The 22,808-nt window shown below is 65.4% G+C and overlaps 1 protein-coding gene across 1 annotated transcript in view; it reads right to left on the bottom strand.

The window, feature by feature from the left end:
• Positions 1 to 1,384: 1,384 nt before the first annotated feature.
• Gbx1 (gastrulation brain homeobox 1) overlaps positions 1,385 to 22,808 on the bottom strand; it is a 26,595-nt gene continuing 5,171 nt past the window's right edge. Inside the window, exons 3-5 of the mRNA XM_048337751.1 lie at positions 14,854 to 15,183; positions 1,965 to 2,029; positions 1,385 to 1,696 (exon numbers count right to left, since the gene is read on the bottom strand). Of these exons, the coding sequence (XP_048193708.1) occupies positions 1,385 to 1,696; positions 1,965 to 2,029; positions 14,854 to 15,183 (707 nt within the window). The remainder of the gene's footprint in view (positions 1,697 to 1,964; positions 2,030 to 14,853; positions 15,184 to 22,808) is intronic.

Raw genomic sequence — 22,808 nt, forward strand, 5'->3', positions numbered from 1 at the left:
AGACAGGAAAGCAGAGTTTATTTATGCACATCCCTCTTCACAAGGCTGCGAGCCCTCCGCGTGTACAGGGCAGACTCAGCCACGGGTGGGTATAGCATGAGGGTTTCTGGACTAGAAATGCCCCTCCACCCCCGACTCCCTGGAGACGAGCCACTAGGGTTCGCTGGGGGACAGTGGAGACCTCGGGATCCAGAAGAAAGGGGCAAGGCAGGCCTTGGTGGCGGCCGGTGCCCCAGCCTTTCTGCCCGAGGCTCTTGCTTATCTTCTAGGAAGCCCGCCCCGCAGGTGCCCCGGGGGCTGGGGCAGAGGGGCCGCCTCCGGCTGGGAGCTGAGGTCTGCGCCCCGGAGCTCCAGCTCAGTTCCCCAAGCCCTGCTGCCGTTCAGCCAAGGGGTGGAGACGCAGCCCCGGCCCCCGGGTCGCCCGCAGCGGGTGCCCCTGGGCCCCAGGAGTCGCCGGCCTCCCAGGAGGACGCAGCCAGGGTCGTGGGTTTGAACCACGCGTTTCCACTGACCTGCCCTTCACGCCCGGCTCCCCGGCTCCCCTGGTGTTCCTCTCAATGGCGCTGTTCTGGTTCAGATGCCAGTCCCCTACTCCGTCCACCCAGGCCAGGCTTCTGCCCAAGAGGCTGGCCACCCCCTCCCCACCCGGCGGGCGTCCAGGAGGGTCCACGGCCCCCCGCGGCTGCCGTCGGAGCTCTAGCCCCCGGCTCCCGGGCCGGGCTGTGCAGTCGCGGTGCTGGGATCTCAGGCCTGGTCCCCGACGCGGTGCCTGCCGTCTCCAGATCCTCGAACCCGCGAAGGGCGTCGAGGAGGGGGACGGCGCTGCAGGCCACCGCCCGCTCGCCGGGCGCCGGGCCGGGAGAAGCCGGCGGCCTCTGCGGAGTGGAGCCATCGCGGCTGAACCCCGGGCCGGGGCCCGGTGCGGCTCCTCCCGCATGGAGGGTGGGGGGGCGCGGGAGTCCCCCGAAGGCTGAGAGGCCCCCCTCCAGGGCACTGCCTGCCCCGCGGGGGGAGAGGGCGGGGCGAGGCCCCCGGGGTGGGGGACCAGGAGGCGTCGAGAGGGGCAGCGGAGGGCGGGGGAGACGCGCCGGCAAACGGGCCCGGGGGCTGGGGACCCACGGGGCGCCACCCACTCTGCGTCTCTTCCCCCCCCCCCGGGGCGTCGGCGGGGACCGCAGGGTCGCCCCCGTGGTATATACAAACTGTACACGAAATAAATAAGGAGCTGCGGGGCTGCCGGAGCCGTGGAGCCCGCGTGACCCCGCCTGGCTTCGGGGCGCGCTGGGCGCTGCGCCCCCCCGCCCTTCCCCAGGTCTCCCGGGGGTGCAGTCCGGGGCGGGGGCGGGGGCGGGGGCGGGGGGGCGCCGTGGGGGAGGGGGCCGGGTCAGGGGCGGGCCCCCTGCTCCATCTGCTGGTGCTGGCTGCGCACGGCGAACCTGTTGACGTGCACGGGGATGGGCACGACGATCTTGGGGTTGCGCACGGGCTCCCCGGAGCGGCTGCTCACGTTGCCGGCCTTGATGCGCTTCCACTTGGCGCGGCGGTTCTGGAACCAGATCTTGACCTGCACCTCGCTGAGCTTGAGCGCGTGCGCGATCTGCGAGCGCTCCGTGAGGCTCAGGTACTTCTTGCAGTGGAACTCCTTCTCCAGCTCCAGCAGCTGCTCGCTGGTGAAGGCCGTGCGCCGCCGCCGGCTCTTCCCGGCCCCGCCCCCGGCCCCGCCCCCGGCCCCGCCCCGGCCCCGCCCCCGGCCCCCGCCCCCGGCCCCGCCCCCGGCCCCGCCCCCGCCGGCCGCCGGCCCCGCCCCCCCCCTCCGCCCCCGCGCGCCGCCCCCGCGCCCCCGCGCCCCCGCCGCCCGCCGCCCCCACGAAGCCCTCGTCCTCGCTGCCGCCGCCGCCGCCGCCGCCGCCGCCGCCGGCCGAGCCGCCCTCCTCCTCCTCCTCCTCCTCCGCGTCGCTGCCCGCCGCGTCCCCGACGGCGCCCGCCGCCTCCAGCTTCTCCTCGTCCTCCGAGCTGTACGCCTTCCCCTCTGCGGGGCGGGGCGGGACGGGGTGCGGTGTGGGGGGGGCAGGGCCCGACGATCCCGATCCCCGGGGAGGCCCGCGTCCAGGTGGGGGCGCAGCAGGAGCACCGGGTGGGGGGGGGGGAGACAAGAACAACGGGGAGAAAGGTTTTAAGCGGGCGTGGACTCCACCCTCGGGCTTTCCCACCACCCCCTCCCCCCCGGGTCCCCACCCACCACCCCCTCCCTCCCTCCCTCCCTCCCCGCTGCCCAGGGTGAAGCTGCATGGACGGACCTGGCCCCCAGGGGGAGGGGGGTATCCAGAGCCACTGTGGAAGGAATGGCGCCCTGGAGGGGGGGGGCGGGGAGGGGGGCGGGGAGGGCCCCCCTTGCCTGAGCCGGAGCCCTGGCTCACAAGCGCGGCCTCCTGACTCCCGTCCGCCCCCCTGTGCCCCCCTCCGGCTGCACGACACCCGAAAGCTCGGGCCCAGGCGGAGCCCCGGGCTCTGAGTTCAAGAACCCGGCCTCGTAACGCAGATTCGAAAACAAAACCCTGAAGGCCAGGAGCCCGCGGCTCACACCTGCCCTGCCCAGCTCCCCCGGAGGCCAAGATCGAAGGACACACGTCGGAAGCCGGCCCCGGCTGACACACGTCGGGGGGACTCTCCGCTCTAATGAGCCGCCCCCAAAGTGGAACTGGAGCCGGGGCTCCAGTAGAAATGCACCCGTTTTGGCTGGAAAACCCAAGCGAGGGGCACAAGGACCCGAGTTCAAGCCCCTCCAACAGAACAAGGAAGGAAGGAGAAACACCTCCGGGGTTTCCTCAGTGACGCCATCTCAATTCCCAGGCTACCGGCTGCCTGTGGCCTCGGGCCGAAGGCTGGACAGGGAGCCCAGCTCAGGGCGTCCTCAGCCCCGACCCACCCTCTCGTCCCTCCTCCTCCCGTCCTGGCAGCCGAGACGCCGGCCTCTGCTGGGTCCTGGTTCCTCAGGACCCTGAGCACGGGGTCAGCCGGGAGGAGACTGGAAGGGCAGGAGCAGAGGGAAGGGCCGAGGTGCCCCGAGGGAGAGCACAGAGAAGAGAAAGAGAATTCCACTCATTCGGCACGAGTGATTATTTGGAACCTCAGCATATAAATATTTTAGCCCACACATAATTCTAAAATCGAATCCAGCCCCTGGTTTTACTCTTATCTGATGTTTGTCAGAATTGCAAACCTTTTCAGGGTTGGAATGTTCACAAAACCCTTTCTTTTCTGCCCAAAAGGAAACAACAGGAGACGACCCAGCATAGGAAGGAAGGCGAGGAAGCCGGGCGCGTCGGTGGTTCAAGCCCGTCGATCCCGGCTAGCTGCTCAGGACGCTGACACCTGAGCTGCGTGGTTCAAAGCCCAGGAAAGGCCTAGGGGACTTTCATCTCCAATTAGCTACCAAAAAGCTGAAGTCACGACATGGCTCAAGTGGTAGAACACCAGCTTGGTACAAAAAACTAAGGAACAGTTCCTAGCTCCTGAGTTTAAGCCCCAGTCCTGGCACAGAAAGGAAAAAAAAGGAGGGAGGGAGGAAGGAGAGAGGAAAAGAAGACACTGTCTGTCTCTCGTACTAGAACGTAAGCGTGATGAGGACAGGAAGTCCAGATGGACTTTACTGACTGCCGTGACCTCAGCATCTTAGAAATTATCTGCACAGAACGGGCGTCCATTTCTGTCCATAAGACATGGCTTCCAACACAGTGCGCCGCTTTTCCCCTCTCTCCACGTTCCGAGTCCTCCTGGGATGGGGCCCACGGCCCGCGCCAGCTCCCGGGCCCTGAATCCCACACCAATGCCCACGCCAGGAAAGTAACACCAGTGCAAAACCCGCTGTCCTGTGTGTGTGTGTGTGTGTGTGTGTGTGTGTGTGTGTGTGTGCGCCAGTCCTGGGCCTTGGACTCAGGGCCTGAGCGCTGTCCCTGCCTTCTTTTTGCTCAAGACTAGCACTCTGCCACTTGAGCCACAGCGCCCCTTCTGGTTTTTAAGTGGTTAGTTGGAGATATAGAGTCTCATGGGGATTTCTCTGCCTGGGCTGGCTTTGAACCTCAATCTCAGCCTCCTGAGTAGCTAGGATTACAGCCATGAGCCATCAGCTCCCGTTCACATCTTTTTTTTTTTGTTTTGTCAGTCCTGGAGCTTGAACTCAGGGCCTGAGCACTGTCCCTGGCTTCCTTTTGCTCAAGGCTAGCACTCTGCCACTTGAGCCACAGCGCCACTTCCGGCCTTTTCTATATATGTATATATATATATGCTGAGGAATCGAACCCAGGGCTTCATGTATACCAGGCGAGCGCTCTACCACTAGGCCACATTCCCAAGCCCCTGAAAGTATACCTTGCAGTCAACAGTAACCGGATAGATCACAAAGGCTCACAGAAACCCAAGCGAACGGTGCCATGTTTGAACCGATGCTGGAAAGATGGCTTTGGGAGCTGGAAGGACGGCAGCGCGCGGGGCTCTGGGGGAGGGGCCCATCAATCTGCACTGATGATGTCTGCGACGGCGCGGGCCTCCGCCCCCCCCCCCGCAGAGCCCCCCCCCCGCCCCCCCCACCCCCCACCCGTCTGCAGGCAGCCTCATAAAGCCCAGCCCGCAGGGGCAGGCCGCCCTCTGCGCCTGCCGGCCCCTTTCGGTGTGTTGATCCCCGTGGGGGGGATGCGGGGAGGGGGGGGCGCGTTCTCCCGCGCCTCTCTGATGGTGACACTGAGGACTCTGATAAGCCACGAGGCCGGGAGCGCTCTGCAGCCCCCCGAGGACCGCGGCCCGGACAATGGAGGAGGCGACCGGGCGGGGAGAGAAAAGGAAAGGGCGGCGCGGGCAGAGCGCGGAGCCGAGCCCCGGAGAAGCGGGGTCAGGGCGCGGAGAAGGAGGGGCGCCCCCGCAGAGCCCCACGGGCCGCCAGGCTCCGGGAGGGGGGAGATAAAACGCACGGGATGCTTTCCATAAAAAAAACCCAATGCCCCCGGGAGGATGACGGGGCGGGCGACGCGGATCGCCAGGCCTGGTCCCCAGAAACGAGCCGGCTCGGGCACTGAAGCCCTTTGTACAGCAAGACGCGGTGCTGCGTGAGGAGCCAGGCAGGGCAGCGGGCCGGCCCCAGCGGCCCCGGCTCCTCAGCAGCTACCCACCCGAGAAAGGCCGCTTCTTCTCTGATCTGCAGTGAGTAGGAACGATACACCAGGAAAGAGGCAACGCGAAACGAAAACCGCACTGCAGGCACACAAAAATGTGTCCTGTTCTGGTGGCTCACGCCTACAATCCTAGCTACTCAGGAGGCTGAGCTCTGAGGATGGCAGTTTGAAGCCAGCCGGGACAGGAAAGCCTGTGAGACTCCGGTTAATCACCCAAGAGCCAGAAGTGGAGCTGTGTCTTAAGTGGTAGAGTGCCAAGGTGAGCAACAAAACTCAGGGATGGTGCCCAAGTTCTGAGTTCAAACCCCAGGTCCACAGCATCAACACACACACACGCACACGCACGCACACGCACACCATTGGTTGTGACTAAAAACTGACAGAAGTAGTAAAGCTTGTTGCTAACGTGTCTATTTTGCAAAACTGGATCTAAAGTCATTGAACTTGATAGACTGAATATCCACAAAAGCCAATTTCCAGTTGCAGGTGCTATCTACCACCGGGTGAAAAAATATATATATTAAAAAAATTTTTATTAGCCAGGTGACAGTGGCTCACGCCACCTAGCTACTCAGGAAGCTGTGATCTGAGGACTGAGGTTCAAAGCCAGCCAGGGTAGGAAAGCCCCTGAGACTCTTATCTCCAATAAACCCCTGAGACTCTTATCTCCAATAAACTACTCAGAAGAGGCCAGGCGTAGTGCCATGGCTCAAACGGTAGAGAACTAGCCTTGAGCAAAAGAAGCTCAGAGACAGCACCCAGGAAAAGAGTTCAAGCCCCAGGACCGGCAAAAAAAAAAAAAAAAAGAGAGAGAACGAAATATTATTATAAAGATAATGAGCAGAGGTGTTACAAGTACATAGGTCAGGTAAAGTTTACATTTCTTGGCCAGGTGCGGATGGCTCTTTCCTGTAATCCTAGTTACTCAGGAGGCTAAGATCTGAGGATCGCGGTTCAAAGCCAGCAGGGGCATCAAAGTCCATGAGACTGTGATCTCCAGTTAATCACAGCGAAAGACAGAAGTGGCGCTGCGATTCAAGTGGCGGAGCGCTAGCCTTGAGCCAAAGGAGCCCAAGGGGCCTCTGCCCCAGGCCCAGAGTTCAAGCCCCAGGACCAGCCAAAAAAAAGAGTGCATTTCTTTTTGGACACTGTTATTTATTCCTTCCCTCGCTCTGCCGTGTACACTTACAAGTTTTATGGCTCATTTTCAACATAGTGTCCAACGAGTACCATTGCTGCATTTGTTCACCCTTTTCCCTCCATTCTGCGTCCCAGACCCTCCCAAAGACAGATAAACGAACAAACAGGACAAGAGAAAAGACAGCCAGCAACAACAAAGTAAAAAACCCATTTCAATAAATAGTATTTTATGTGATTAGAGGAGACACCTGGGCCTTGTGCCTTTGTGTTCCGCTCCTAAGATTATCCCCCTTTGGTCTCACCCTGTGAATTCCGGGTGCTTTTCTCTTTTTTTGGCCTGTTGTGGGGCTTGAACTCTGGGCCTGGGCTGGGCGCTGTCCCTGAACTCTTCATCTTCAGCTCAAGGCTGGTGCTCTACCACTGGAGCCACAGCGCCACTTCCGGTTTACTGGTGGTTAACTGGAGATAGAGAGTCTCGGGGACTTTCCTGCCCTGGCTGGCTTTGAACCATGATCCTCAGATCTCAGCCTCTTGAGTAGCTAGGATGACAGGCGTGAGCACCGGCGCCTGGCTTCCTGGTATATATTAGATCTACCTTCCACATCAAAAAAAGTTTTTTGATGGACAAAACAAGATCACATTCAAAGTTTTACATGGGGTGGGGCTGGGAGCGTGGCTCAGCGGTAGAGCGCTTGCCTAGTGTGCGCGAGGCCCTGGGTTCGAGTCCTCAGCACCACATATACAGAAAACGGCCAGAAGCGGCGCTGTGGCTCAGGTGGCAGAGTGCTAGCCTTGAGCGGGAAGAAGCCAGGGACAGTGCTCAGGCCCTGAGTCCAAGGCCCAGGACTGGCAAAAAAAAAAAAAAAAAGTTTTACATGGGAAATCCTGACCCTGCCGGGAGCACCTTTGGGCAAATGAAAGGCTTTACTAAAGCTGGAGGCCACGTCAGGTGCTGGGTGGGCAGCCGGGGGGGTGGGGGCAGCAGGCCCTGCCCTGGGTGCTGCCTCCCCGAGGCTAAGTCCACAGCTGGGGTCACGGGGCTGCGTGCGCGTGACCGCCAGTCCGCCTCGCCTTGCCCTTCCCCGAGCCCCAGGTATCCTCGCTGCCCCCCTCCCCCCGCCCCCCGGGACTCGAGGCGGAGGAAAGGACGGTGCCCGGCAAGCCCTCTCCTTCCTTCCCCGGCTCCCGGAGCACCTGCAGCTCCACACGTGGTGTGGGGGGGCTTCCTCCCCATCCCCCACAGGCCCGGCCCCGCCCCCCACGCTCGGGGCACACCCACATCACCACCGCCGCCGCTGGCCCTGGCAGCCCACGCCTGCCATCCGAGCTGCTCGGGAGGCCGAGATCTGAGGATCGAGGTTCAAGGCCAGCCCCAGGCAGGAACGTCCCAGAAACTCTTATCTCCCATTAACCACCGGGAAAAGGGCAGGAAGTGGAGCTGTGGCCCAAGTGGAAGACCTTTCTGAAGGTCAGGGACAGAGTGTAGGCCCTGGGTTCAAGCCCCAGGACCAACACGCATGCACACACACACGCACACGCACACACGCACACACACCGTCCCCCGCCATGACCCTGAATCACTCCAGACGTTTCAAATTTGTTCCCTTATTTTACCTACCAGCCACTGAGATACCGCAGGCCCGCTGCTATTCTTAGCAATAACTGGGCAGTGTCTAACCTTCTTTTCTTTTCTTTTTCTGCCAATCCTGGGCCTTGAACTCAGGGCCTGAGCACCGTCCCTGGCTTCTTTTTGCTCAGGGCTAGCACTCTGCCACTTGAGCCACAGCGCCGCTTCTGGCTTTTTTCTATATATGTATATATATGCTGAGGAATCGAACCCAGGGCTTCACGTATACGCAGGCGAGCGCTCTGCCACTGGGCCCACATTCCCAGCCCTGTCCTTATTTTCTAGTAATATTCTCCCCACCTTTTTTTTCTTTTGTCAGCGCTGGGGCTTGAACTCAGGTCCTCACGGTCTCACTTGGCTTTTTCACCCAAGGTTGGCATTCTACTACCGCTAACTACACCTCTACTTCCAACTTTCGGCTGGTTCACTGGAGATGAGCGTCTCACGACTTTCCTGCCCGGGCTGGCTTGGAACCGCGCTCCTCAGATCTCAGCCTCCCTCAAGGGCGAGGATGGCAGGCGTCTCTCCCTGTCGGTCAGCGACGGCCCCTCTTCCTCGGGTGCTGTTTGTCCCCCACTGCGTGTCCCCCCCCCCCCGTGGCCTGTCCCTCCTGTCTCTTTGCAGTCACGAGCACAGGCCACCATGTCGCCCGCGGCTGGTTCCGTGTCGCCTCCCCCGGGCCACGGCCGTCCTGGGCTTGTGAGAACTGCGAGGAGCCCAGGCCCGGGCCACGGCGGAACCCGGGGCCTCGAACCTAGGGAGCCAGGGTGACCAAAGGAAGGAGAAAGAGCAAAGACGCATGGGACCACCTGCCTGCATTCCAGCCACGACAGGGTCCAGCTGACAGGGGCCCCCACCGCACCCCGGAAAACACGTGTCGCCGCCCACAGTACCCCCCCCTCCCACCGGCCCCCCCCCCGTGGACAGCCCCCCACCCAGCAGCCCAGCATGGCGGGGGAGCCTGGAAAGGCCGGAGGCCCCGAGGCCTGGACCCCGAGACACGGTGAGAGTTCCAGTACCCGGTATCCCGGCCCCAGGCGGGTGCTGGCGGCCCGCGCCGCCCCGTCCCCAGCACCCGTGGACACCGGCGGTGGCCCGCTGCGCCCTGGCTCGAGGGCGTGCCACCTGGAACCCCAGCGCCAGCCAGGAGCCGACTCTACGGCGAACCCCCCTGCTCCCTCCGCAGCTCTCCCTCCGCAGCGCTCCCCTCCGCAGTGCTCCCTCCGCAGTGCTCCCCAGGACGGCACCTTCCCCTCCCCAATCCCCAGCCGGAGCAAAGTCGCTCCATTCTGAGGGCGCCGCAGCTGCTCCGCACCTCTCCCCCCTCTCCTCCTCCTCCCCTCCTCCTCCCCTCCCCTTCCCCCTCCTCCTGCTCCTCCTCTTCCTTCCTCTTCCTCCTCCCCTCCTCCTCCTCTCCCCTTCCTCCTCCTCCTCCCCTCCTCCCCTCCCCCTCCTCCTCCTCTCCCCTTCCTCCTCCTCCTCTTCTCCTCCTCTCCTTCTTCCTCTTCCCTCTCCCTCCTCCTCCCTGTGCTCCCCCTCTGTCTCCTCCCCTCCTCCTCCTCTGCCCTTCCTCCTCCCTCCCTCCTCCCCTCCTCCTCCTCTTCCTCTCTCCTTCCTCTCTTCCCCTTCCTTTCCATGCTCTTCCCTTCTCAGCCTCTTTCCTCCTCCTTCCTCCTCTCCTCCTCCCCTTCTTCCTCTTCCCTCTCCCTCCTCCTCCTCCCTGTGCTCCCCCTCTCTCTCCTCCCCTCCCTCTTCTCCCCTCCTCCTCCTCCCGCTCTTCCTCCTCCCTCACAACCTCTCAGCCCTGGGAAACAAAGCATTTCCCCAGGCTCTTTGACCCCCCCCCCCGCCAAAAGCACCCCTTTAAAAATGGGGGAAGCATTTAGGAACAAGGGCATCCTCACAGCTAAGCAGGGAGCTGGGGGGGGGGGCGTGCGCAGGGCTGCGGTCCCAGCCGTCGGGGAGGCCCACAGAGGCGCAGGGCTGCGGTCCCAGCGTCGGGGCGGCCGCGGCAGGAGCGCGCGTGCGCAGGGCTGCGGTCCCAGCCGTCGGGGAGGCCCACGGGGGCGCAGGGCTGCGGTCCCAGCCGTCGGGGAGGCCCGCGGCAGGAGCGCGCGTGCGCAGGCTGCGGTCCCAGCCGTCGGGGCGGCCCGCGGCAGGAGCGCGCGTGCGCAGGGGCTGCGGTCCCAGCCGTCGGGGCGGCCGCGGCAGGAGCGCGCGTGCGCAGGGCTGCGGTCCCAGCCGTCGGGGCGGCCGCGGCAGGAGCGCGCGCGCCCCGCCAAGTGGACGACGCTGTGACACCTCATCTCAAATCTTTTTTTTTTCTTTTCTAAAAAAAAGTGCGCTCCGACACACGAGGAAGAAAAGCAGGAGAGCGGGGCTGGAGAGACGCCCCAGCCACCGCCTGCCCCAGCCCGGCCCTGCTGCTCCCCAGACGGGGCGGCCCCGCTAGGGCCCTGCAGCGTCTCCGCCTCCATCCCAGAGGGCCTGCACACAGCGCTGCGCGACGCCCCCCCCCCCCCCCCAGTCCAAGCCCCAGGACTGGCAAGAGCAAACAGACAGCTCGTGGACAGTGCCCAGACCCTCGGTTCAAGCCCCAGAACCGGCTCAACCAACCCACACGAAAACCTGTGCAAAACCAGGGGCCGGTGACTCACGCCCGCAACACGAGCCGTCTGGGAAGTTCAGAGGATCGTGGTGCGAAGCCAGCCTGGGCAGGGAAGTCTGGGAGACTCCGTCTGCAACTGGACCAGAAGCAGGGCTGGACGGGAGGCGGTGACTGAGCGAGAGACGGAGGCCCCGAGTGCAAATCCTGGAACCGGCCAGAATAAAACGGCAACACGACTGCTAATAATGACAGATAACCTCTGCACAAATACGAAAGGGGCTGGAGGTGTAGCAATCACAAGACCTTAAGTTCAAACCCCGGTAGAAAGAAAGAAAGAAAGAAAGAAAGAAAGAAAGGAAGGAAGGAAGGAAAGAAGTCAGAGGAGCGGTCACCTCAAAAGTTCTAGCAAGACGTCGTCTGGGTCTCCATCACCTACAACAAATCCTTCTTGTTTTCTAGCAACAGAAGTCTCTTGCTCCTGTCACGTGACCAGCTCCTCCACAGATACCCTACCTGGCCTGGTCTAATGGGCACCTATTCAGAACTTAATTAGCGGCCATCGAACGCGTTCCCAGGCTGCAATCAGAAGCTAAGCTCCCCGGCCCTCGGCGCTCAGGCCTCCGGTCTTCGCCAGTCTCCCCGGTCTTCGGCATGATTCCTGTTATTACTGCCATCTAGTCCCAAATTAGCGAATCTTCATCTGTGCCTTTTTTTTTTTTCCTTTTAACATAAGCCGGGCGGTGGCGGCTCACGCCTGCGATCCTGACCTGAGGCTCGAGGTTTGCAGCCAGTGCCGCAGGTAGGAAGGACCAGGACGACGCTTTCACGTCCAGTCAAGCGGCAGCACCGTGGGAGCCGGGCTGCCCGGAGCGAGGGAGCGCGGGGGACGAAGCCCAGACCCGGGGCGCAGGGCCGGGACCGGAGCTCCAGCTCAGAAGCTGGGAACTACATAAAAATAAAGTCTCTTACCTCCTGTGCCACCCCGACGTACAAACGCCCAGCACGGCCATCGCACTCGTGCCGATCCCCCCCCCCCCCCACTCCACACAAAAAACACCATCCCTCACCTCCCCGAGCTGCTGCACTCAGGAAGCGGAACCACTGCCGCTGACACTGCCTTCCGCGCGCGAGCGTGTGCGTGTGTGTGCGCGCGTGAGCGTGTGGTTCCCGTGGTTGGCAAGCACCCCACCACGTGAGCCATGCATTCCGACTGGAAGTTCTGGTCCCCGTCTCCCCACCCGGCTTCCTCAGGGTCCCCCGCACACGGCACCTCCCCCCGTCATCGCTACACCCACCTTCCGGGGGCCCCGTCACTGGGAGATGACTCCCAGCGGAGCTCCCGGGCACGGCTCAGACACGCAGGACGAGGGCGCCTCCTGCCCGCGGGAGCTCGCGCTCTCCCTCGTCGCTGTCAGTCCCGCGCACCGGAACGCGCTCTCTCCACCTGCTCTTCTTCCATCCGCTCACCATGCCACCCCCCCCCCACCACCCGTGTACACTGGACGCGGTCACCATCAGCCAGTGAGGCCGCTGATCAGAAACGTGGCTAGTCCAAAGTGAGATGGGAAGGGAACGTGAATGCACACCGGACTGTGAAGGGTGGGTAAAGATAGAGGCGATGCAATACCGCGCTGAAGCGGCCATGTGGGTGGGGTGGGGTTGGATGAGTGGATGGATAGATGGTGGATACATGGATGGATAGGTGGATGGATGAGTGGATGGATAGATGGTGGATAGGTGCATGGACAGGTGGATGGATGGATGGATAGGTGGGATGAGGGATGGGTGGATGGATGGGTGGATGGATAGATGGATGGATAAGTGGGATGATGGATGGATAGATGGATGGATGGGTGGATGGATAGATGAATGGGTGGATGGATGGGTGGATAGATAGATGGATAAGTGGATGGATGGATGGGTGGGTGGGTGGATGGATGGGTGGATGGATAGATGGATAGGTGGATGGATGGGTGGATGGATAGATGGATGGGTGGATGGATAGATGGATGAATGGGTGGATGGATGGATGGATAGGTGGATGGGTGGGTGGATGGGTGGGTGGATGGATGGGTGAATGGATGGATGGATGGATAGGTGGATGGGTGGGTGGATGGGTGGATGGATGGATGGATGGATAGGTGGATGGATAGGTGGATGGGTGGGTGGATGGGTGGGTGGGATGGATGGGTGGATGGATGGGCAGGTGGGTAGGAATACTCAGGTCACGGATGCCCCTTCTGCTGGGCCCTGTCACCCCAGATGTTTCCTGTGACTCTGCCTTCCACACTGCAACACCAACCACCACGGCCCCCCTCTGCATCTTCCCAGGCTGAGGGGTGACCTTTACCCCCGCAAGTCTCAAAACCCTCCCTGCAAGGTTTCCCTTCCATTCTGCTCCGTAACAAAGCTCCTTGCCCAGACTCCAGGGGCCGCAGGCATGCTGCTTGTCTCTCCCAACATCTTTCTTCCACAAGGAAGAGCTTTCTTTCATCATTCGTTATAAACGCCAGCTTCCGGACTTGCAGCCCTGGAAAGAAAATTGCTCCCAGTGTCAAAACTTTTCCCTGATCCCCTGGTATTTAGCTGTGTCCCAATCCTTCCAAGACAACTCTCTCTCTCCTCTCTCTCTTCTCTCTCTCATTTCTGTCTCTCTTCTTTCTCTCTCTCTCTCTCTCACACACACACCACTGAAACTTCATTTGTCACTTAGCCCGGCCCTCCGGTCCCTCTCCCTCCTCAGCTCTCCTGGGTGCCCCCAGGACAGCTCATTCTTGGCTCTGTCCTTCTCTTCTCCCCCTCTCAACTCTGCCCTTCTCTATTTATTCTGCTCGACCAATACTCATTGGGAATTTCAGAAATGGGTCCCTGTATGGGGACAGGTCAAAATAAGAACAGAGGAGAACAGGAAGTATAGACACGCTGCCAGAGGGTCGCAAGGTTTGGGCACATCCCCGCGCCCCCCCCCCCCCGGTTCCCTGCATCGGGCCCCCTTCCTGAGCCCCCAGCTCATCCTTGCTAGCTGTGTCTGGCTCCACCTCCCGATCCCGCAGCCCCAACACTCTCCTCTTTGCCGGGCATCCTGACTGCTCTTCTGCCTTGCACAGAACTATCCTATCTGAAAACCCCGCAGCAACCTCCCCCTGAGCCCCCCTCCTGCCCTCCCCCTGAGCCTCCCCTCCTGCCTCCTGCCACCCCCCCCCCCCAGCCCCGGGGCCTCTTCTCCCATCGCCAGGCGCTGCCGAGTCCTTAGAGAGACACAGCTCTGACTCCAGCCACGGGATCTTCCTGGTGCAACCGGGCACAGCAAGCCAACGACGGACGGATCCCCCCCAGCCCCGGTGCCCCAGCGGGGGGGACGGAGGGAGCCGAGGGAGCCGGGCGCCTGGCCCCCGGCACGGCTTCGGGAGGAGTCCGAAGCCCTCGGGAAGGAAAGGAGGACGGCGGCTGGGATCCCAGCTGCTCGGGAAGCTGCGATGGGGGCTGGATCGAAGTCAGCCTAGGCGAAAAAGTCCACGAGACTCTCCCCTCCAACAAACAAACTACCAAGGAGGGGAGGGGGGGCGGCCGGCAGGGGAGCTGTGGCTCGAGGGCTGGAGTGCTGGCCTCGGGTAAAAGAGGCTCCCAGGCCCCGAGTTCGAGCCCCAGGATAGGCGCGAACACACACACGCACGCGCGCGCACACGCACACACCCACGGCGGCTCCCGGCCCAGCCCTGGCGTCCGCTCCGGGCCCCCGCCGGCTCAGCCGGGCCTGGTGGGGTCCCGGGGAGGCGCAGCGGCCAGACGGCCACACCCGCTCGTGGCCCCCAGGTTCGGCGAAGCGGCGCCCGTGACGGCACCCGGGTCCGCCGGGGGCGTGGGGAGCGCGGGGCGCCCGGCGCGGGGCGGAGAGGCGGCTGCGGGGGAACGGCCTGCCCCCCCCCCGCCCCCCTCCAGGAGGAAGGCCGGGGCTCGGGGCTCCTCTGGCACGGGCCCTTAGGCCGCAGCACCCCGTGGGGTCCGCCTGGAGCCCTTCGGTGGGCCGAGCGCCCGGCGGCCGGGAGGCCAAGCCGCCCGCCCGCGGGCTCCCCGCCCCGGCCCGGCCTCCCCGGAGGTCAAGCCGCCCTCCCCTGGAAGCCGGCACGCCCCCTCCCCGCGGGCGGGCGGAGGAGGAGGGGGAGCGGGGCCGGGGGACCCCACTCGGCGGAGGCCGCGGGCAGGGCGGCGCGGGGCCCCGGGGAGCCCCCCCCGCCCCCGGCGCGGTCCCCCGGCCCCGCGCGCCCCCGCCGCGCCCGCCCCGCGCCCGCCCCGCCCCCCGCGCGCTCACTCACCCGGCAGACTTGGGAAAGTGTCGGCGAAGTGCGGCGGCGGCGGCGGCGGCGGGGGCTCCGCCGGCTTCTCGCGCGCGGGCGGCGGCCGCTCGGGGTCCGGGCCGCCCTCGGGGGGGCGGCGGCCGGCGGGCTCGGGGTGGGCGCGGGCGCCGGCGGCGAGCTCCGGGGCGCCGTAGAAGGCGGCGTCGGGCGGCTCGGCGAAGCTGGGCAGCGCGGTGGTGAGCGCCACCATGGAGGGCACGGCCGGGCCCAGCCCCGCGCAGAAGGCGTTGGAGAGGCGGCCGGCGAAGGAGGCGAGCGGCGCGAGCGGCGGGAGCCCGGCGGGCAGCGCGCGGGCGCCAGCGCGGGCGGCAGCACCAGCGGCCGGTAGGGCACGAACATGGGGTACCCGGTGTAGAGCAGGTGCCCCGGCGCGCGGCGGCGGCGGCCCGATCAGGGCGTCGATGGAGAAGGCGGCGCCCGGGCCCCCCGCCGCCCCCGCCGGCCCCGGGGCCCCCCGCCGCCCCCCGCCGCCCCCGCCGCCCCCGCCGCCCCGGCCCTCTGCATGGCGCGCGCCCCCGCCGCCGCCGTGCGCCCCCCCGGCTCGGGCGCCCCGCGCGCGGACGCCGCGCTCGCTGCTGCTGGCGGGCCGGCCGGGTGGCGGGGATGGCGGCGGCGGCGGCGGCGGGGCGCGGGCGGGCGGGCGGGCGGCGGGCGGCGCACTGAGGCTCCGCGCCGCGCCCGCCTCCTCCTCCTCCTCCTCCTCCTCCTCCTCCTCCTCCTCCTCCTCTCATGAGCAGGGCGGGGGCGGGGCGGGGGTGTCGCCTCCGGACTCATCCATCTTCCTCAAATTACGCTTGGCTTCCTCCCTCCCGCCCGCCCCGCCGCCCCGCGCCCCCGCGCGCAGCCGGTTCCCAGCGCCCGCCCGCCCGGCCCGCCCGCCCTCCCGCCCGGGACCCCGCCCGCCCCCGCCGCCCAGCCAACTATTATTAATGGAGATTGATGAGGCCGCACGGACGCCGCTTTGTGGAAGTTTGCGCCCCGCGAGAAGGCGCCCGGCAGCTGCCCGCCCGCCCGCCCGGGCCCCGCACTCCGCCCGCCCCAGCCCGGCTCGGCCCGGCTCGGATCCGCCTGGGCGGCGTGGGGCTGGGGGGGGGCAGGGCAGGGCCCGGTGCCCAGGGTCCCCGTCCCAGGCCGCCGCCCACCCCCCTCTCCGGGCCTCCGGGACCCCGGGACGCAGCGCTGGAACGGGAGGGCAGAACCGGGGGCGGGGGGGGGTGGGGTGGCTCGGGCCCCGCGCCCCGGGCCCGCGCGCGGCTCAGGGCCACTCGCGGGGGCCCCTTCCCGCCCCTTCCACGCCCCCAGCCCCGTTCACACACTCCAGCCGCTCCCCGCCGGTCCCGGTGCGTCCTCCGCCCCCCCATCCCCTCCGACGTGGCCAGCCTCCCCGTCCCGTCCGTCCCCCCCCCCCCCTCCGCGCGCGCTGGGAAGCAGTCAGGCGCCTCCCCCCTGCCTGCCCGCCCTCGGCTCGGTCCCCAGTTCCGATCTATTCCCATCTCTCCTCCGCCGCGGTCCATCGCCACCCCATTGCTCTCCATTCTTTGCCTTGATCTGTGTCCCCCGTCCGTCCGTCCGTCCGTCTGGGCGCCCTCCCGCCCCCCTCTCCCTCTCTTCTGCTATTAATTTCCCTGATTGGCTCGGGCTCCGCCACGCTGATGAGCCCTATTCATGCCTGGCCTGACACTCGCGACCTGCCCTGGCTGATTGCCGGGGGGCCGGCCCGGGAGCCGCAGGAGCCCCCCGAGGGTCAGCGGCGATAATTACCCACTAATTGCGCCTGACTCCGTTCACCCCCCCTCCCCGGGCACAGAAGCCTGCGCTGGCCCTCGGCTCCTGGGTTCGCAGCACCACAGTTGTCATTCCCAAGGCAAAAGTCACTTGCACTTTGCTTCCCTAGATGCCTCAGGTCAGTGGGCAAGAAAGACGGGGCAAGTCCAGGGCAGGGGGACCCCCCTCCCCAGCTTCAGGACCCAGAGCAGGCCTGGCTGGCCGGGGGGGGGGGGGGGCATTGGGCCTCTAGGAAACTATTCTTCGGGTTGGGTTAGGCAGGGCACAGAGAGAGAGAGAGAGAGAGTGTTAAGAGTCAAGCCAGGCAGTGGTTTGGCTCAGGTAAGGAGGAAAACCCATGCCAAAGAGCCCCCCACAGTTGCCACGCAAGGACAGAGCTGGACAGAAGGGACGGCTGGACTCCACGACGTGCCTTCCCATCAAGAGACGGAATAAGGCACCGGGGAGACGCCCAGGCAGGGCAGAGAGGCGGAGGCGGGCGCTCGGGGGCTTGCTTCTAGGCGTCAATGGACGGTTCCTCAGAGATGAACGGTCCTTTCTCGACGGTGCCCACATGCCTGGGCTTTGCGGTGCAACCCAGGAAACTTCCGAGAGGCGAGGCTGGCGCGGCGTCACCGTGGAGAAGGAGAAGGAACTTTAGCTCGGGTCCCGGAACCCCCCCACTCACGACACAAGTTCCAGAGTGCCCCCTCGTCCAAAGGCAGTCTTGTGAGCGGCGCTGTTAAATTAACCAAGCCCTTCACTGCGCTGATCTGGAAGCCCAGACTTCCACAGCGTACCGCACTTAAGAAGCGAGAGGTCAAGTACTTGGCTTGATGGTTTTACAGTGTTGATACATAATAGAGGCTTATTGACTTGATGAATTATGGAGGGAACTTGGGCTACAATTACTGCAATTAAAGCGGTATGAGCAGCTTCTACACCAATCAAACAAGGAATGAAGAAGAGCCATTTTAAAAGTAATTGCATTCATTTTTTTTTTTTGCATAGGTAATAAAATTCACATAGTAAGCCGGGCACTGGCTGGGGCTCACACCTATCATTCTAGCTACTCAGGAGGCTGAGATCGGAGGACTGTAGTTCGAAGCCAGCCAGGGCAGGAAAGTCTACAAGGCTCTTCTCTCCAAATAACCACCAAAAAGCCAGAGGTAGAGCGGTGGCTCAAGTGGCGGAGCACTAATTAGCCTTGAGGCTCAGGAACAGCGTCTAGGCGTGGGGTTCAAGCCCAGTACCGTGCTAGTAGAATGCCGTTCTCTTGTGGCGCAGAGTGGCTCATGAGTTGCCCGACTCGAGGTAAGGACCCTCTAGAGGCCCGAGAGACGGCGGCCCGGGCCCGTAGCTCAGAGCAGCAGACGCCGCGCCGGAAGCTGGCTACATACACGCCCCATGCCGACAAGCCCCCAGCCGGCTCCCAACTGTGACCTGCCACGAGCCGGGCGTCTGGGACTGACTTTACACGGACCTGGTGTGGCTGTGTCTGTTAGGAACTGAGCTCCATGGCTGGCTGGGTCGCTTGTGTTTGCTTGTTTTGGTGCTGGCCCTGGGCTTGAATTCAGGGCCTTGAACCAGAGATAATAAACAGTCTTGGGGAGGAGGGGCTGGGAATGTGGCTTAGCGGTCGAGTGCTTGCTTAGCATGCATGAGGCCCTGGGTTCGATTCCTCAGCACCACATACACGGAAAAAGCCGGAAGTGGTGCTGTGGCTCCAGTGGTAGGGCGGACAGTGCCTAGATCCTGAGTTCAAGCTCTGGGACTGAGAGAGAGAGTGTGTCTTGGGGATGTCTCTCTGCACGGGCTAGCTTCAAACCTCAGATCTTAGCCTCCTGGGTAGCTAGGACGGCAAATATGAGCCCCCTGGTTCAAAAGCCGCTTCTGACCTTCCCCTCAGCCCCAAGGGCAGACAGATGCAGGCCATCCCCAATCTCAGCAGAGCCGGCTGCGATCTTCACTCTGGCCGGTTCCCCGAGGGCGCCCCATCGCGGTGAGCGCCTCGTCTCCACGGGAAAGCAGACCCGGAGGCGCTGCTTTGCTGTCTTTGGTGGTGGGATTTGAACTCGGGGCCCGGGCACGGTTGCTGAGCTTTTCTGCGGGGGCTCTGCCGCTTCTTGAGCCGCAGCTCCACTTCCAGTTTTCTGGTGGCTCACTGGGGGGGTCTGAGAGCGGACACCGGGGGTCACCCCGAGACGGGTGGGGGGGGCGGGGAGGGGGGGGAGAGCGGGCGAGGCTCGTGGATCTGTGATTGATGACTCGCGGAAGCATCTGGAAGCGGCGCTGTGGCCCCGGTGGCAAAACCTGGAGCAGACGGGGACACCGTCCCGGGGCCGTTCCCGGGCCGCCCGCCCGCCCGCCCGCCCGAGCAGCGCCCGGGGAGCCGGGAGGGGGGGACGGGCCGGGGAGTCCGCTCCGGGCGCGGCGGCGGGGCCCTGGCCGCGGGCGCCCTCTGGTGGCCGCCGCGCGCCGCTGCAGGCGGGAGGCGCCCCCTGGCGTGGGCCCGGCCCGCGGCGGGGCGGGGCGGGCGGGGCGGGGTGCCCGGCGGGGGGCGCGGGAGGGGGACGGGGCGGTGCCAGCTCCGCGCGGGGCGGAGCCTCACGCAGGCGTGAAATTGGTTCGGAGCAAACACATTACGGAAAGCAATTACCGGGGAGAGCTCCGGGGGCCCGCGGGGGGGGGGGTGGGGAGGCACAGCGTGGGGGGTCCGGGGACCGGGGTCGGGGGGCTTAGGAGAGTCGCCCCAGGGCCGGCCAGGACGCCAGGACCCAGGCTTCAGCCATCTTCCCCGTGCCGCGGCCTGTGACCTCCACGCGGCCTCTAACGTCCACCCCACTCCTGATGTCCACGCAGCCCCTGACGTCCACACAGCCTGTGATCTCCCACGGCCTCCAACCTCCTCGTGGCCCCTGACCTCTGACGGCCTCCGGCCTGCACATGGCCTCCGACCTCCACGCAGCCCGTGACCTCCACGAAACCCCCGACCTCCACACGGCTCCTGACCTCCACGCAGCCCGTGACCTCCACACGGCTCCTGACCTCCACGCAGGCTCTGACATTCACGCAGCCCGTGACCTCCACGAGGCCCCTGACCTCGTGGCCTCTGAGCACTGTGCTTTTCCATGCCGGACGTGAGTCACTCCATTCCCTGCAGCCTCTCCTCCCCGTGGCCTCTCCTCCCCGTGGCCTCTCCTCCCGTGGCCTCTCCTCCCCGTGGCCTCTCCTCCCCATGGCTTCCCCATGGCCTCTCCTCCCCGTGGCTTCCCCGTGGCCTCTCCTCCCCGTGGCCTCTCCTCCCCGCGGCCTCTCCTCCCCGTGGCTTCCGTGGCCTCTCCTCCCGTGGCCTCTCCTCCCCGTGGCCTCTCCTCCCATGGCTTCCCCATGGCCTCTCCTCCCCGTGGCTTCCCCGTGGCCTCTCCTCCCCGCGGCCTCTCCTCCCCATGGCTTCCCCGTGGCCTCTCCTCCTGACGGCCACTCTGCAGCCCACGGCATCTTTCGAGACCTGCCTCTGCGCGTGTCCTTCTCCAGCCCTCCCCCCATGGCAGCAGCACTGGGACACTCTCCGGGACCTCCAGCCCTGCCGGGGCCTCCTCTGCGGGGCCTCCTCTGCGGGGCCTCCTCTGCGGGGCCTCCTGCCCGGGGCCTCCTCTGCGGGGCCTCCTCTGCGGGGCCCTCCTCTGCGGGGCCTCCTGCCCGGGGCCTCCGGCAGCCGCTCGGACCCCCGTGGTTGCGGCCGCCCCAGAGACTCCTTCTTCCTTTCCCTTTACAGGCCGCACGCGTGACTCCAGCGAGGAGCCGGGTCTCGTGACCTGTGACCGTGGGGTCAGGAGTCGTCATTGTCGCCATCACGACACTGAGTTGAAGGAGCAGCCGGAAGGGCGGCGGTGGCCACGCCTGCGACCCCAGCTCCTCCGGGGGCCGAGGTTGGAGGGGGGCCGAGGTTGGAGGGGGGCTGGTTTGAAGCCGCCCCCCCCCCAGACATCCACGAGACTCTTATTCCCAAGGAGGCCCAGAGAAGCCGGGGGCGGCGCGCGGGCTCCGAGTTCAAGCCCCGGGGCCAGCAAAACAATAAAACTGTAGGGCCCAGGGCGCCCACTGGCACCCCCCTCCAAGTGAGGCTCCAGGGAGCTGCTGGAGTCCCCCTTCTCCCCCCAGGACTCCATCCCCTCCCGTCCCCTCTGCAGGGGCGCCCCCCGGGCCTCTCCTGCCACGCCCTCGGCCGACTCCCCACGAGGAAGGCGAATGGAGACGGCGCCCAGCCGCCCGGCCCACGGACCTTTAATTCACATCTGGGGTTCGCGGGCACCAGACGGGGGCTCGGGGAGCTCCGGAGAGGGTGTCACGTGCCACTGGTCCCCCCGCTGCCCCCCTCTGGCTGCCGTGAGGTGTCCCCCGCCCCGGACACCACCCACCCCTGCCCTCCTCGGGGCGGTGGCTTCCGGGCTCCGGAGACTGCGCACCCCCTGGAAGGAAACCAGAGGCTTTGTCGGGGACAGAAGGTGAGCTCGGGGCCACCGTCCAGCCCCCCCCGCCCTCTCACCCGCCCCCCCCACCTCTCACCCCCCCCGCCCTCTCACCCGCCCCCCCCCGCCCTCTCACCCGCCCCCCCACCTCTCACCCGCCCCCCCCCCGCCCTCTCACCCGCCCCCCCACCTCTCACCCGCCCCCCCCGCCCTCCGCGCCCCGGGCTCACCTAGTAGAGCACATCCTCGAACTCGAGCTGCAGGTAGCGGCGCAGGCGGGGCGGCAGGGGCAGGTGCGGGAGGGCGCGGGGCAGGCGGCCCTGCAGGTGGGCGCGGAGGGCGCAGCGGCTCAGGTGCTGCAGCGAGCGCGGCTGCCCCGCCAAGGCCGAGAGGGAGGCGTAGAAACGGGGGGTGCTCCTGGGGGGCGGAAGGCCTCGGTGGGGTCCGGGGGGGGCCGTGGCGCGGGGCGGGCCCCCCGGCCCCTGGGCGGCTTCCCTCGGGGGAGGGGGGGACTCGGGGGGGGGCGCCGTGAAGGGGCACGGGCCTGACCTGCAGCGTTTCGGGGGGCACCAGGCTCAGGGCCTCGGGCGGGAGCTGCACGGCGTGGTAGGTGTTGAGCAGCACCTCGAGGGTGCGGGGCGAGGCGCTCCACCGCTCTAGCACCTGGGGGGGGGCAGAGGGGGCCGGCCGGTCAGCCCCGCGGCCCAGCGCCGAGGACGGAGCCCCCACGCCGGACGGGGGCAGCCGCCGCCGCCCCTCTGCGGAGGTCCCGATCCAACGCGGCAGACAGACAGACAGACAGACACAGACACACGCAGCAGGCGCCACGGCCACGCCGGCCACCAAGCCTGGCCGCGCCCCCCCCCCCTTTACAACGAACTCGGGGAGGGAGCTGTGGGTTTTCGCCTTCCGGGATCGTGGCTCGCGTTTCCACCAAGTGAAGATACTCAGCACTTTGCGACTTTTGTGGTTGTGGTTGTGGGACTTGAACTCGGGGCCTGAGCGCTATCCCTGAGCCATTGGTGCTCAAAGCCAGCGCAGTGCCACTCGAGCCACGCCGCCACGCCCGGTGTTAGGGGTGGTTCGTTTCCGCCTGGGCTGCTTTGAACTGAGATCCTTAGACCTCGGCCTCCGGAGTAGCTGCGGTTGTAGGCGTGAGCCCCTGGTGCAGCTCATCCGCATTTCTAGGAGGTGTGGACTGTTATTGTCTCCAATTTGCAAGAGAAACGGGGCCACAGAGAAGCAACTTCCACCCGTTGCTCCGTCAGCCGCTGTCCAAGGTGGAGCTTCCACCCAGCACCGCCTGCAAAGGGTCAGTCAGCCCTGGGGCTGAGCTCCAGAACCAATGAGAACACTCTAGAAAGTGGAATCACCGCCTCCAACCCTCCCTACTTTAGAGGCTGAGATAGAATCAAGGCTTGAAGCCAGCCCACCGGCAGGCAAGTGCATGCGATTCTTGTCTCCCATTAACCAGCAAAAAGCTGGAAGTGGTGGTATGGCTTCCGTGGCAGAGTGCTGTTTTGGGGGTGCTGGTACTGGGGCTTGGGCTCAGGGCCTACGCTGTCACCTGGCCCTTTTGCAAAAGGCTGGCCTCTGCCCCGGTCCTCCTCCGAGCTTGGAAAGAATACTACTTACTCCTGCGAGCTCTTCATCCTCCCTCACCTCCTCCAGGAAGCC

The sequence above is a fragment of the Perognathus longimembris genome, chromosome 2 (genome assembly GCF_023159225.1).
Source record: "Perognathus longimembris pacificus isolate PPM17 chromosome 2, ASM2315922v1, whole genome shotgun sequence".
In the NCBI taxonomy this organism is placed as follows: domain Eukaryota; kingdom Metazoa; phylum Chordata; class Mammalia; order Rodentia; family Heteromyidae; genus Perognathus; species Perognathus longimembris.